Source organism: Hemiscyllium ocellatum, chromosome 7 (genome assembly GCF_020745735.1).
Source record: "Hemiscyllium ocellatum isolate sHemOce1 chromosome 7, sHemOce1.pat.X.cur, whole genome shotgun sequence".
In the NCBI taxonomy this organism is placed as follows: domain Eukaryota; kingdom Metazoa; phylum Chordata; class Chondrichthyes; order Orectolobiformes; family Hemiscylliidae; genus Hemiscyllium; species Hemiscyllium ocellatum.
Genome location: NC_083407.1, coordinates 21,547,051 through 21,562,427, shown reverse-complemented (window position 1 = coordinate 21,562,427; position 15,377 = coordinate 21,547,051). Strand labels below are relative to the sequence as shown.

At 43.1% G+C, this 15,377-nt stretch overlaps 1 protein-coding gene across 1 annotated transcript in view; it reads right to left on the bottom strand.

Moving 5' to 3' along the window:
* Window positions 1-350: 350 nt before the first annotated feature.
* epb41l5 (erythrocyte membrane protein band 4.1 like 5) overlaps window positions 351-15,377 on the bottom strand; it is a 153,172-nt gene continuing 138,145 nt past the window's right edge. Inside the window, exons 23-25 of the mRNA XM_060827736.1 lie at window positions 3,213-3,290; window positions 2,111-2,259; window positions 351-1,423 (exon numbers count right to left, since the gene is read on the bottom strand). Coding sequence (XP_060683719.1) covers window positions 1,360-1,423; window positions 2,111-2,259; window positions 3,213-3,290 — 291 coding nt within the window. The 3' untranslated portion in view covers window positions 351-1,359. The remainder of the gene's footprint in view (window positions 1,424-2,110; window positions 2,260-3,212; window positions 3,291-15,377) is intronic.

Sequence of the window (15,377 nt, the reverse complement as noted above, 5' to 3'; positions counted from 1 at the left end):
TAAATGGAACAGGCATCTCTTACAGTTACAGCATGCAGCCATCCCCATGGAATTAATTCCTCTGGCCATCACAATTTGGGAAAACCTTTCTGACAGAGTGAGAGACACTGAGGAAACTCACAAACATCTCTTTAAGAATCCAATTATGATGCAGCAGCAGGTATGCTGTAGGGCGTAAGGGATCAGCTGGAGTGTTGAGAGAAACAAGCAGCAACAAACAGACCGAAATAGAAAGGACAGTGCCAGGGATAAAACAAAACCGTAAATTCAACATGGAAACATTTACAGTATCGGAAGAATTGCTGGTAAAAATTGCATGGGCACAGTTTTTTTTATTTTATCTTCTTTTTGTCAGCTTCTCAAACAATGTAGTCCTTTACATTTCTGATATTTGATAAAGAAATGTCCGGTGAACCCATCACTGACTGACCAGTTGGGCATTTCCAAGATTCTTCTGGTGGTTACTGGCAGATTGTGCAGCTGAGGGAACAATTGCGAAAAGTACAATATTTTGCAATAAGGCTCAGATCATCTTGCATTGTGAAAGGGTCTCTCCCCCACCTCCTTACCAAGGACCTCAAGTTTTTCAAACTACTTCCAGAGTATCAGGAAACTTGGGGAAAAAAAAAATCAGCGTCATCCAAGGATTCACGTTGATGCTACTATCTCTCTCCAGGCTTCCAAATCCCCTCTCAGACATTCTTCGCTAATATCTCGGAGTTTGATCCAGGATCTGTGCGCTGAATGTGCCTCTCAAAACTAATATTTCTGAGATGCTGAAATGTCTGCTCTTCATAAAAGCAAAATACAGAGCTCATTCACATGTAATGAAACACTCTAACTGGAGAATTTGGGTCAGAGATTTGAGACTACAGTGTTTTAACTTCATTTCCAACTTGCATCATTCCCATTCAGTCAGAAGCAGACTCCTTTACTGTCACGCCAGCTTCTGACAAGAGGTCCTTCTTGCAAGTACAGTAGTAGTCAACACAAACTATTCCTCCTGCCAGTTTGTTCTTTGAGATGAAACAATGGTCAAAGTTCCAAGTAACCTTCTATACTTGGAACGGTTTTTCCAGTCGCTCTAAGCCATAAGCAGCGTAAGAGGAATTCACATTCTCAAACAGAAACGAAAAGCCTTATTTTTGTTGAGAATCTGAAAAATCAAGATTCCACCAGGGGAGTATTCCTACAGCCACTGCCTCAGAAGGGAAGGTTGAGCTCAGATTTTGTACAAAAGGAGGTCATCAACGTTGCTTGGTTACTCCATGTGGAATATCTTAGGAGTCTAAATGAAGGCAGGCACCTTGGACTGTTGTTTTCACTTTACAAATGGGTCAAAGGCAAACTCTGTAGACCTCACAACTCCGTTGTCAACAGCCCCTTGGGCTTCACAGTCTTCTCCACATCCTTTGTGATAATGCTGCGGGAGATAAACAACATCGATCACAATGTGTTAACAACTAAGGTAACATCTTTAACATTTTGAGCGCCCAAGGTGCTGCACAGCAGCTGAAGAGAGGTCAGGAGCATTTTGGAAGGTGACTGAATCGCTTGGTTATGAAAGAGTGATGGCTGTTTTCTGTGGTGGGGAAGAGTCGAGAGACGGATGGGGAGATGGACAAAGTCCAGAGGCTCGTTCTGAAGGTTGGATTAGTGTTAAAATGGGATAGGTGATGAGGGTTGAGAGTGAGGACTCAGCACAATAGTTACATGTAGAGCAAACAGAGGTGAAGGCCAGTTTGGAGGTGGCGAGTTAAAGAGGAAGAGGTCATGAAGGTTCCGAGGATGTAACATTTGACATTACAGATGGATAAGTTCAAATTTAATAGATATACAACCACCAACTTCTGGCGATTTATGTTACCATTTTCTACCAGACACTAGCCTTGGGTTCATTCATCCAACAGTAGAGGATGTCATGAGACTTTTTCTCTGTGGTTCTGAAGAAGTCATATTGGACTCAAAATGTCAACTCTTTCTCTCTCCACAGATGCTGTCAGACCACTGAGTTTCTAGAACATAGAACATTGCAATGCAGTATAGGCCCTTCGGCCCTCAATGTTGCGCTGATCTCAAGCAATTATTGTTTTTATTGACAAGACTTTACCTGGTTGTTGATGGATATGTTGATTCCAAGGAATGTTGAGCTGGAGTGGGAGATGGAAATGGAAAGGGTGCAGGTTCAGCAAACGGGTTTGGTACCATTACAGTTGAAGAGACATCACGACTGAATATCCCGTTAGGAACCACCATGTCCTAGGTTGACACCAAAACATTAAATTGAAGAAAACAGAAACATCTAAAGACAAAGCTAACTATTTCTTCAAAGAAGTTCATTGATATTTTAACTTGAGATTGATCAATACTGGCAGGGTCACTGGGAATAAGAGAGATTAGAAGGAAGAGCAATGGTTAATTCTAGACTGGTATTTGGACTTGATTGTACAGTCAGCTCCCAAATGGAAAATCACCCACATGAATAAAACCGTGTGAGAAATCAAGTAACAGGTTTACAACAATCTGATAGAGAACATGAATAAAGGGGTGTATTTAAATGCAACTAAAAGTAGTTCCAAGGAAGTGTCGAAAAGTACAAGTTACTACTGGACCCTTTGACACCTTGGATTTGGAAGGTGGTGTTTGGGAATGCATGCGGTTACACTATAGGTTGTCTGATGTGAAGTGGTTTTGAACCCTCAGTCATGTTAGTGTCAGCCACGGCCGACATGGTCACAAGTTGTCCCAATGTACAGAGAGTGTACAAAAATCCAAGCTTACCCTCCAGTACAATTCTGAGGGAGTGCTGTACTGTTGGTGCTGCTGCCTTTCGGCTGAGATCTAACACCAAGGCCTCGTCTGCTTTCTAAGGTGGATCTATCTCAAAGAACGCAGGGTTGCTATCCAAGTGTCCTGGTCAATATCTATTATTCAACCATCATTAAGACAGATTACTTAATCACAACACCTTTGTATGTGGGAACTCGCTGCCTATAAACTGGATGCTGTGTTTCCTACATTACAGCAGCTCAAAAAAGATTCCAACGGCTGTAAGGCATTTTGGGTGCGTAAGAGGAAGTTTTGGTTTTGCGTCAATGCTTTGTGTCAGTAGGAAGTGAGCAGGCTGCTGCCCAGACCATGACCTGTGTTTGTTGGGTTAAACTGCAAGGCTCCCATGACAGCAACAAATCACATTTGTAAACAGAACCTACCACTGGCGTGGGCTCTGTGAAATCGATCAGATTCTCACTCAGTGCTGATAACAGGTTGTCCAGATCCTCAGCAACATTCTGTAAACACAACAAACAGCTTCATGGGAAACTAGCCAGTGCCATTGATGCTTACTGTGCCTTGGGAAGGGGTTTTTCAGGCATGGCCCTGGGCCACAAGGAGAGCAAAAACAACCAACTCCCACAGCTGGTGAAGGCTGACAATTATTGAGGCAAAACTGTCTCAGATCACAAGTGCACACGTTTCAGAGCAGTTAAATGATGGTCCAACAGCACATCACCTATTTAAGCTATTGGCACTTGGAGACCTGGATGAGCAGAATTGTATTGTCATTAAGCTAAAGAAGGTGGTGAACCAAAACAAAGTCTGCCCGAGTATGTATCTCACTCCTCGTGGTCTCCAGCTGATACAAAGTCCATCACTGCATTACTTTTTTAAAATTCACTTGCGGCTCACACTTGTCGCTGGTTGGGCCAGCATTTATTGCCTGCCCCTAGTTGCCCTCGACAAGGTGATGGCGACGGCCTCCTTCACCTGCTGTTGGTAGACTCGCAATGCCCTTAGGAAGAGAATTCCAGGATATTGGCCCATTGGCAACTTCTCTCCTCTTCACGAGAGGTGACGGAAATAGAGTCCTCAAATAGTTTTCAGGCAAAAGTAAACAGATACTTGATTTAAAAAAAAGGGGAGTGAAGAAGTGTGTGCTGGAAAAGCACAGCTGGCGAGGCAGCATCTGTGAAGCAGGAAAGTCAATGTTTCGAGCATAATCCCTTCACTCCTGACAAGACGTCGACTCTCCTGCTTCCCAGATACTGCCTGACCTCCTTTTCCGGCACCACACTTTTCAACTTTGATCTCCAGCATCTGCAGTCCTCACTTTCTCCCAATAAAAAAGGGAGTGAAAGGTTATCAAGTGGTAGGCAGAAATCAGACTAACCAAACCACCCATGAGTATACTGAATGGCAGGCAGCTGCGACAGGTAGAGTGGTCAACTCCTGCTCTTAACTTGTATATTTGTATCCTTTCCCATTTACAGCCCTGTTCATCCACATTACACCATCATTGATGTCTTCTGCAATGCATGCCCAACCCCCACCACGCCCCCACACCACACAGTGACAACAGACAATAGGCGAAGGAGTATGCCATTCTGGCCTTCGAGCCTGCACCACCATTCAATATGATCATGGCTGATCATCCTTAATCAGTATCCTGTTCCTGCCTTATCTCCATAACCCTTGATTCCATGATCCTTGAGAGCTCTATCCAACTCTTTCTTAAATGAATCCAGAGACTGGGCCTCCACTGCCCTCTGGGGCAGAGCATTCCGCACAGCCACCACTCTCTGGGTGAAGACGTTTCTTCTCATCTCTGTCCTAAATGGTCTACCCCGTATTTTTAAGCTGTGTCCTCTGGTTCGGCACTCACTCATCAGCGGAAACATGTTTCCTACCTCCACAGTGTCTAATCCTTTAATAATCTTATACGTCTCAATCAGATCCCCTCTCAGTCTTCTAAACTCAAGGGTATACAAGCCCAGTCGCTCCAGTCTTTCAGCTTAAGATAGTCCCGCCATTCCAGGAATTGACTTCGTAAACCTACGCTGGACTCCCTCAATAGCCAGAATGTCTTTCCTCAAATTTGGAGACCAGAACTGCACACAATACTCCAGATGTGGTCTCACCAGGGCCCTGTACAGCTGCAGAAGAACCTCTTTGTTTCTATATTCAACCTCTCTTGTTATGAAGGCCAGCATGCTATTAGCCTTCTTCACTACCTGCTATACCTGCATGCTTACCTTCATTAACTGGTGTACAAGAACACCCAGATCTCATTGTACTGCCCCTTTACCTAAACTGATTCCATTTAGGTAGTAACTTGCCTTCCTGTTCTTGCCACCAAAGTGGATACCCATACATTTATCCACATTAAACTGCATCTGCCATGCATCTGACCACTCACCTAACCTGTCCAGGTCACCCTGTAATCTCCTAACATTCTCCTCACATTTCACCCTGCCACCCAGCTTAGTATCATCAGCAAATTTGCTAATGTTATTACTAATGCCATCTTCTATATCAGTATATATTGTAAAAAGCTGCGGTCCCAGCACTGATCCCTGCGGTACCCCACTGGTCACTGCCTGCCATTCTGAAATGGAGCCGTTTATCACTATTCTTGGTTTCCTGTCAGCCAACCAACTTTCAATCCAAGTTAGTACTTTGCCCCCAGTACCACGCGCCCTAATTTTGCTCACTAACCTCCTATGTGGGATTTTATCAAAAGTTTTCTGAAAGTCCAGGTACACTACATCTACTGGATCTCCCTAGTCCATCTTCAGAGTTACATCCTCAAAAAATTCCAGAATATCAGTCAAGCATGATTTCCCCTTCATAAATCCATGCTGACTCTGACCTATCCTGTTACTACTATCCAAGTGTGTCGTAATTTTATCCTTTATAATAGACTCCAACATCTTTCCCACCACTGAGATCAGACTAACTGGTTTATAATTTCCTGATTTCTCTCTCCCACTTTCTTAAAAAGTGGTACAACATTAGCCACCCTCCATTCCACAGGAACTGATCCCAAATATATGGAACTCTGGAAAATTATCACCAACGCATCCACGATTTCTCGAGCCACCTCTTTCAGTACCCTGGGATATAGACCATCAGGTCCCGGGGACTTATCAACCTTCAGACTTAACAGTCTCTCCAACACCAATTCCTGGCAAATATAAATTCCCTTAAGTTCAGGTCCTTCAGCCACTGATACCTCAGGGAGATTGCTTGTGTCTTCCCCAGTGAACATAGATCTGAAGTACCAATTTAATTCTTCTGCCATTTCTTTGTTCCCCATAATATATTCCCCTGTTTCTGTCTTCAAGGGCCCAATTTTAGTCTTAACCATTGTTTTTGCCTTTTACATACCTAAAAACGCTTTTACTATCCTCCTTTATATTTTTGGCCAGTTTACCTTGGTACCTCATTTTTTCTCTGCGTATTTCCTTCTTAGTAATCCTGGGTTGTTCTTTAAAAGCTTCCCAGTCCTCTGTTTTCCCACTTATCTTTGCTATTTTTTTTCTCTTTTAACTTTATATGCTTCTTAACTTCCCTCGTCAGCCACGGCCACCCATGCCTCCTCCTAGGATCTTTCTTCCTTTTTGGAATGAACTGATCCTGCAACTTCTGCATTATACACATCTTCTCCTAGTTACCAGTAGCTCTACAGTGCCTGACTTTTACAATCCACTTGCATCTTCACCTCTCTGGAGATCCTCGAAGAAAGCCTCTCACCCTCACACCTCATCTCTCTGCACCTTCAAGTCGGCTGCAAAATCTTACCAGACCAATGGCATCATTGCTTCATTCATAAAAAGAAATCTTCCCACAGCCAGCCCAAGCTTCACAAAGGAGAAGCCTTCAGGATAAACTGGACAATTCCAATTCCTGAGAAACTCAGTGATCTTGCTTTATGTCATCGGCATTGACCTTCGAGTGGCTAGGAAGCAGGAGGAGTCACAGAGTTTTCTGTTTATGTTCCAGAGTGTTTCTCTGCTGCCCTCTGGAGCCAATTCATGCCAATACAGACACAGCACTTTTGCAAAACGTCAGCTGTTGCTCATTGCTAATACAGTACAGTGCAATATTCAACAATGTTTAGCAAGTTTGTAGTACATTTGAATTCAGTCTTAAAAACAATGTTGTTGTGCATTGAATAAAATAGTGATGCTTAATTGAATTTGACTGTCACAGTAATGATGTAATTTATATATCTACGTATTCCATTCAATGCTTCAAAGAGCTGGCTCCTCCAGTTGACAATCAGATGGTGATGTGCAACCTGAGAGTTTAACATGAGCATGCGGGTGAAGTTCATGTATTAGGAACAGACAGAAAGATTAGAGGAACTTTAAAACACCCTGTGTCCAAAAACTAAAAACTTTCAAATTTGAGATTGATGTAGTGCATTCTTGCGTTCATATTAGAAAGAAACAGACAAGAATAATGACACCAGAAAGGAAATGATATATTTATCGGGAAAGGCTGAAGAAGCAGGAGGCCCTTTCACCTCAAAAGGCAGACTGTGGGTGGGATCACTTTAACTGAGGTCTTTAAAATGATGAAGATGTTGGAGAGGTTATAAACAAGTGAAATATGTCTACGCACGCACAAATTAGACAAACATAAATATAAGAAAGACATAAATATAAGATAGTACATTCAGTAAGAATACTCAACCCACTACGAGTAGTTGAGATGAACTGCATAGATGCATTTAAGAGGGAAGCTAGACCAGTCTATGAGGCATAAAGAAACAGACAGCTATATTGATAAAGTTATATGTGGAGCTTAAACATTGACAATTGACCAGTTTGACCATATTACCTGTTTATGTACTCTAGATATTTTTGATCAAACTGTTTAAATGTTATGACACCCTCGGGAGCAGGTGGGACTTGACAAAGCTTTTTCCCTTGGGGTGGGAATCTCAGAGCTAGAGGGTAAAGGTTTAGGGTGAGAGGGGAAAGATATAAAAGGGACCACAGAGGGTGGTGCATGTATGGAATGAGCTGCCAGAGGAAGTGGCGGGGGCTGGTACAATTGCAATATTTAAAAGGCGCTAAGATGGATATGGGGCAGGCGCTGGCAGATGGGACTAGGTTGGGATATCTGGTCAGCATGGATGAGTTGAACCGAAGGATCTGTTTCCGTGCTGTACATCTCTATGACTTGAACCCAGAACACTTACCAGAGGTTAGGACACTTCCATTGTCCATGAGAGATTCTTCACAGAACTGAGATCCAGATTCATTAGCTAATTTTAAGAAGGAAGAAGATATTGCCCAATTATCCCGTTGAGAGATTTTAATACATGCCTCTGGAGCAAGTGAGTCTTGAATCCAGGGTCTCCTTGTCCTAACATATGGACATTATTACTACACAAGAACTCTTGCTGGTGTACTGTAGATGGTGTGTAATGTCTACCCCTCTTCAACAATGCCTTCAGTATCTCCCTGGACCTTCTCCTAATTCAATTAAACTCGACCTCCTTTCCTCCCTATCTCATTAAAGCACTATGAATTGTTAAAGTGCCACTACGGCAGAGGCTGGTGGTGCTTGCTTAAGGTACTTGGCACATACACCAGAGATGGCCAAGCCTTGTGTATGAATCTAAAGCCAGGATGAAGTATATCACATTATTATAAAGAGCCTTCATTTTACACATTAAAACAACTCCGCAAATCAAAGCCTGGCAAGAGTCAATAAGAGAAGTGCAGGGACAGGACTGGGTGAATCCTTTAGTATCCCACAGAGGCACAGCCTCCAAAAATAAACATTATTAATGGTCTCGGATTCTACATGAGTGAGTTAATTGTTAGATATGAACTCCTTCATACCACCTGCGGTGATAGCGTAAACAACCTCAAATACATTGCTGAAACCACAATGTAGCAACTCAACAGTATCATTACAGCAATACCAACTGTTCACTGCCTTCCTGAGAAAGATTACCTATTAACACTCAACATCTAAGCTTATCGCAGCTCAGTAGAACGGAGCTAAAATCCAGTTATTTCTAAACAGCAGAAGTTAAGATAAGCAGCAGCTCATAATATCACTGAAATAGCACAAAGCACTTTGCACATACAGATGTGGGTTCATTTTGGGGCTGGGTCTAGAATGAGGTAACCACCCAGAGAACAACAATTCGAGTCAGACTGAGGCGTCAGAATGTCTCAGAGTTAGCGTCTGCATGAGATCAAAGAGTAATGACAGTGCAATTAACAAGCCCTTTAATTGGTCAGAATTACAGATTGCACACATCAAAAATATCAACAAGGGCTGTACCGGGTATATTTAAAATCATTAGGCATCATGGGGAGGTAGCAAACTGGCGACATGAGATTGCCCAAAATTACACTGTTACACTCGACAATACTGATGAAGAAAATGCAATTTGACAAGAAATGAGTGACAACAAAGCTCAATCACCAATGTGGCGATATGCCAATGGAGAGGGTAACGTTTCAAACCAAAAACTGAAATCATACTTTCAGGGGGTCCCGGTTCCAAAGAAAGTGCTGAGTCTTTGAAATGAAGAAACTGTTTAAGTTTGGATTTTCTGATGGGCTGATAATCATTTCTGCAGCGTAGATGGACACCGCATATAGGGGAAGCCAGAGTGTAGATTAGATTAGATTAGATTACATACAGTGTGGAAACAGGCCCTTCGGCCCAACAAGTCCACACCGACCCGCCGAAGCGCAACCCACCCATACCCCTACATATACCCCTTACCTAACACTACGGGCAATTTAGCATGGCCAATTCACCTGACCCGCACATCTTTGGACTGTGGGAGGAAACCGGAGCACCCGGAGGAAACCCACGCAGACACGGGGAGAACGTGCAAACTCCACACAGTCAGTCGCCTGAGTTGGGAATTGAACCCAGGTCCTTGGTGCCGTGAGGCAGCAGTGCTAACCACTGTGCCACCATACCGCCTTTTAGTTACACAGGAAATTAAAGATGCTGCTGGGCATTTCCCTCAACAGTGGAAAATCCCAAAAGTGTGAACTTAAAAAATCAGTGAATTCAAAGGGTTCCACTGCAACTGGGCACACAGTTACTCCAGAAAGGTTAAACTGTTGTTATCCTTCCATCCCTGAGACTCCCAGCCTCATTCCTGATAAAGGACTTTTGCCCGAAACATCAATTTTCATGTTCCTTGGATGCTACCTGGCCTACTGTGCTTTCCCAGCATGACACTCTTGACTGTAATCTCCAGCATCTGTAGTACTTACTTTCACCTTAGACTGTTAAATACCTATTTCTAACTCTTAACGGAAGCCCACCTTCCCACACACATTCCCAACTACACCCCCGGGATCTGGCTCCCCTCTGCTGAAGCTGACCTGAGAGACAACCACTGCCCTAGACCTGACCCACTCGCCAGGAATTGGTCCCGACAACAATGCTGGGACTTTTTCCCTGCAGCAGCAGAAGTTGACGGGTGAGTTATAGAGGTTTATAAAATCATGAGAGGCATAGATTAGATGAGTAGCTAACATCTTTTCGCTATGGTAGGCAAATTCAAACTAGGGAGCATAGATGTAAGGTGAGAGGAGAATGATTTAAAACGGATGTGAGGGGCTGCTTTTTCCACACGGGGGGTGATTTGTACATGGAATGAATTGTCAGAGGAAATGGTAGATGTAGGTACAGTTACAACACTTAAAAGACATTGAACAGGTACGTGGATTGGAAAGGTTTTTAGGCCAAATGCAGACAAATGGGACCAGTTTGGGAAAACTGGTAGGCATGGACAAGTTGGACTGAAGGACCCATTTCTGCGCTGCACAATTCTAAAACTCTGCAACACAGTATGACCGACAAAACGTTTAACGTCCCCTGAAACAGAATTAAAGAAGGTTTGACAGAACACAGAAGGGCTTAAATTGTCCAGAAATGGCAACTTAGTGATTTTTGTCTTAATTTCAGCAATTCAACATTTTGGAGATGGTTCGGGAGGTTCCACGATGAGAAAGCACAGATCCAAATCAATGTCAATATATGGTAGCTGCCTTTACAGATAGACTGAGCAAGTAGATCTCTGAGGTAACAGAAGAAAAGCTGTTCCCTGGATTCAGAAATAAAACATTTTCTGATCTGGTCACTAGCTGATCGATATGCACCAAAGTAATTGCAGAAAAAAAAATCCAGAAAGTTTAGATTAGATTAGATTACTTACAGTGTGGAAACAGACCCTTCGGCCCAACAAGTCCACACCGACCCGCCAAAGCGCATCCACCCAGACCCATTCCCCTACATTTACCCCTGCACCTAACACTATGGGCAATTTAGCATGGCCAATTCACCTAACCTGCACATTTTTGGATTGTGGGAGGAAACCAGAGCACCTGGAGGAAACCCACACAGACACGGGGAGAATGTGCAAACTCCAACTGAGGCGGGAATTGAACCTGGGTCTCTGGTGCTGTGAGGCAGCATTGCTAACCACTGTGCCACCCATGTTAGCTCTCTGCCACAATTCAGCTTCTTTAAACTAATATTTCCTCCGAATGGTCCTGGTCACGTGGCTACACCTGCCCTCATCTACTCTGATCACCAGTCCCAACACAAGATGACACACTCTGAGTGGTACCATGACCTTGTTTCAGAATTGGGCAATCACTTCGAAACCTAGGAGAGCACAGGAGTCTGGGGAGTAGCCTGTGCAAACTAGAGCGCCCTCTACAATCCACCCTCCTTTCCAAACCCACTTTACAGGTTACTGCAATGCTCATTGAACAATAAATGATGGTAAGAGTGCAGCCAATTGACGAGACTGTCAAGTGGAAAGGTATACAGGACCATTGTCACTGTGGTAATGCCCTTACTCTTGGGTCAGGTTCAAGTCCCTTTATCTGACTGAACAGGTTGATGTAAGAATGTTTAGTAGGGTACTCTGGTGTAGTGGTACTGTCCCGATGTCTGGGCCAGAAGGGACAGGTTTGAGTCCCAAGTGCCACCAAGGTGTGTTTTAATATATCCAAACAGGTTAATGAAAAAAAAATTATTGAATAGCAAGAGGGTCAAATTGCAAACGTAGCGTGGGGTTGAAACTGGAGGCTCTCACTTATCTACGGTGCTAGCAAAACATAGAGACAGGAATTGCTGATATTTCAATGGTACAGCTTAACTGCAATAATACAGGAAAGGTATCTCAGTCTAAAGCAGACTGCTGCCCCTTTCCATTTTTTTTGTTCAAAATTCAGTTTTATTCAAGAATATTAGTCTCATTAAGAAAATGATTTTTTAAAAATCAAATACAGTAGACTCTCTTGAATGGTGTCTTTGGGACTGTACAGAAAGCTTAAAGACAGTGAACCAAACACAGCTAGAAAACAGGTGACACCAAATGAAGCAATATTGAATTCTTAAATAAAGCATGCTGTGACTGGATAAGGCAGGTTCCCTTTCCATTTTAACAGCATCAAGCTCTTCAATGATTGGTCACAGAGCAGCTGATTAACCTCTTTGCCCAGGATAACACAAATACATGAGCGACTGTTCAGCTTCCCAGAGGAAGGCATGGGAATTGCATCCAATTTGAAATTGGTACTTTCAGCAGCACAGGAGGGAGGCAGGGCACAAAGCAAAAGTTCACTCAGGGTAGTTCATTAAAACTGCCATTATTTCTACCTCAGCTGCAACTTTCAACTCCACTCCAGCCTCAGCTCATCAGCTGCTGAAACAATTACCAGCTTATGTTCTGGGACCTAAGTTTGAATCCAGCCATGACAGATGGTGGAATTTGAATTCAATTAAAATCTAGGAAATAAGAGTCTAATGATGATCATGGATAAATGATGGATTCATTGTCAATTGTCAGAAAACTCCATCTGGTTCACTAATATCCTTTAGGGAAGGAAGCGGCCATCCTTACACGGTCTGGTCTATATGCGACTCCAAACCCACAGTGATGTGGTTAATTCTTAACTATCTTATAGTACCAAGCAAGCACCTGATGAGGGAGCAGCGCTCCGAAAGCTAGTGCTTCCAAATAAACCTGTGACCATAACCTGGTGTTGTGTGATTTTTATCCTATGGGAATTAGGGATGGGCAATAAATGCTGACCTGGACAGTGACACCCAGATCCCATGAATGAATTAAATTAATGATAAAGCAGGCTCGAAGGCAGAATGGCCTACTCCTGCTCCTATTTTTCTCAGAGTTCCATCTGATTACTGTTAGGGTGGGATTGCTGCAGGATTTAAGACCAGAAGACAGTCCCAATCTTGCTGCCTACCATCAGATGTAATGGAATTACAGGCTGACAGTTTGGCTGCATTGCGAACACACCTTCGGTAGCCCAGGATTTAAAAACCTGTAGCTTATGGCTCAGAAGCAAGGACACTATCCACAGTTCTGGAAGACCCTGTGTGGCCTCTCTCCTTGTAGCACCTACAAACTCAAGCTTCTCAAAAATTCAGTTCTCCGTACCCAAGAGGAGCCGTTGTTGGACTGGGGTGGACAAAGTTAAAGATCATACAACACCAGGTTATAGTCCAACAGGTTTAATTGGAAGCACTAGCTTTTGGAGCGGTGCTCCTTCATCAGTTGGTTGTGGAGCAGAATCCGAAAGCTAGTGCTTCTAAATAAACATGTTGGACTATAACATGGCGTTGTGTGATTTTTAACTTTGTCCCCCCCCAGCCAAAGCAGCACCAAGCTTCATTCTGCTGTCACCGTGGTCCTTGCTGACCTACAGGGGCTCCCTCTCTGGTGACACATCAAATGTAAAATTCTTCTCCTTGCTCTCAAACTGTGCTTGTTCTCATCTTGTTGGATTCCTAAATTTCATCAGCTCTCCAAGTCTTCTGCATTCTTCCAATTTTGGTCTCTTTTACGTCCCTGGTCTTAATCACTGCTGGCCATTCTTTCAGCTGCCAATGCCCTGACTTCTGGAATACCCTCCGGACACCTCTCTTTGTTTCAAGTCAATGCTGAAGACAACCTCTGGCCAGGCTCTTGCTCACTTGCCCTAATAGTGCTTTATGGTACTGAACACCTAATTCTCTTCAAGAATCATTCCCACAAAGTGGCTTGAGACACATGCACTACATCAAAAGGTGCCATATAAAGGAATAAACTGTGCTCTTCCTAAATCAGCTAATCACAGGTGCAGCCAAAATGTGGATTTTCACATCTGATGTTCTTACTTAGGATGTAATGCTCAAAATTTAATCTCAACTCAAAAAACAAATGTAAAATAAAACAAGGCGCTGTGGTTGTTGAAGATCTGAAACAAAAACTCACACTTTGAAAAGGATGGATTAACTAGATTTACTCACAACATATTAAGGATAGTCAACATGGCTTTATGTGGGAGAAGTCTTGTCTCTCAAAGTTAACAGAGTGTTATGAGGAAATGATGAAGATGATTGATGAGGGAAGAACAGTAGATGTGTCAATAGGGACTTTAATAAAGCATTTGACAAGGTCCTTCATGGGAGGTTGGTCCAAAAGATCAAATCACATCGGATCCACAGTGAGTTGGCAAGTTACATACAATATTGGCTTGGTCACAGAAGACAGTTGCAGAGGGGTGTTTTTCTGAATGTGACCAGTAGTGTTCCATAAGGATCAGTGCTGGGATCTGTGTTGTATAATGATTTATATGAAAATTGTAGGTGATCTAATTACAAAGTTGAGGATGATGTGAAAATTGTTAATGCTGTCGATAGTGAGGAAGATTGCCAAAGAATACAGCAAGATAAAGATCAGTTGGGAAGTTGGGCGAGAGAAATGACAAATGGAGTTTAATCTCGACAAGTGTGAAGTGATGCATTTTGGGAGATCAAATGCAAGAGGGAAGTATACAGTAAATGTTTTTAGAATCCTGAAATGGCAAGACCCTTAGGAGCATCGATATACAGAGAGATCTTGGGGTATAAGTCCATAACTCCCTGAAAGTGGCAACAGAAATGGACAAGGTGGTAAAGAAGGCACATGGCATACTTACTTTCATCAGTTGGGATATTGAGATAAAAGTTGGCAAACCATGGTAGCTCTACAAAACTTCAACTAGGCCACATTTGGAGTTTTGACTATCAGGATGTTGTGTAGATTGGAGTGTATTAGCTATGAGGAGAGGTTGGACAAACCTGAACTGTTTTCACTGCAGCATCGGAGGCTGAGGAGTGACCTGACAGAAGTATGCAAAATAATGACAGGTATGGATAGGGTGGATAGTCAAGAGTCTTTATCCCAGGGTGAAAATGTCAAATACTAGAAGGCATAGGTTTAAGGCGAGAAGGGGATGTTTAAAGATGTGTGAGGCCCATTTTGTTTTGTAGCGTGGTAGGTGCTTGGAATGCATTGCCAGGGGAGGCGATTGTAGCAGTGTTTAGAGGTATTAAGACAGACAATAACAGGCAGGGAAGAGAGAGAGACACAGACTACATGCAGACAGATGGGATTAGTTTAGAATGGCATCATGATTGGCACAAACCTGGCGGACCAAAGGGCCTGCTCTTGTGCTTCTACAAACGGAAATTGCTGAAGAAACTCAACGGATCTGGCAGCATCTGTGAGAGAAAGCAGATTTAACATTTTGAGTCCGGTGACCCTT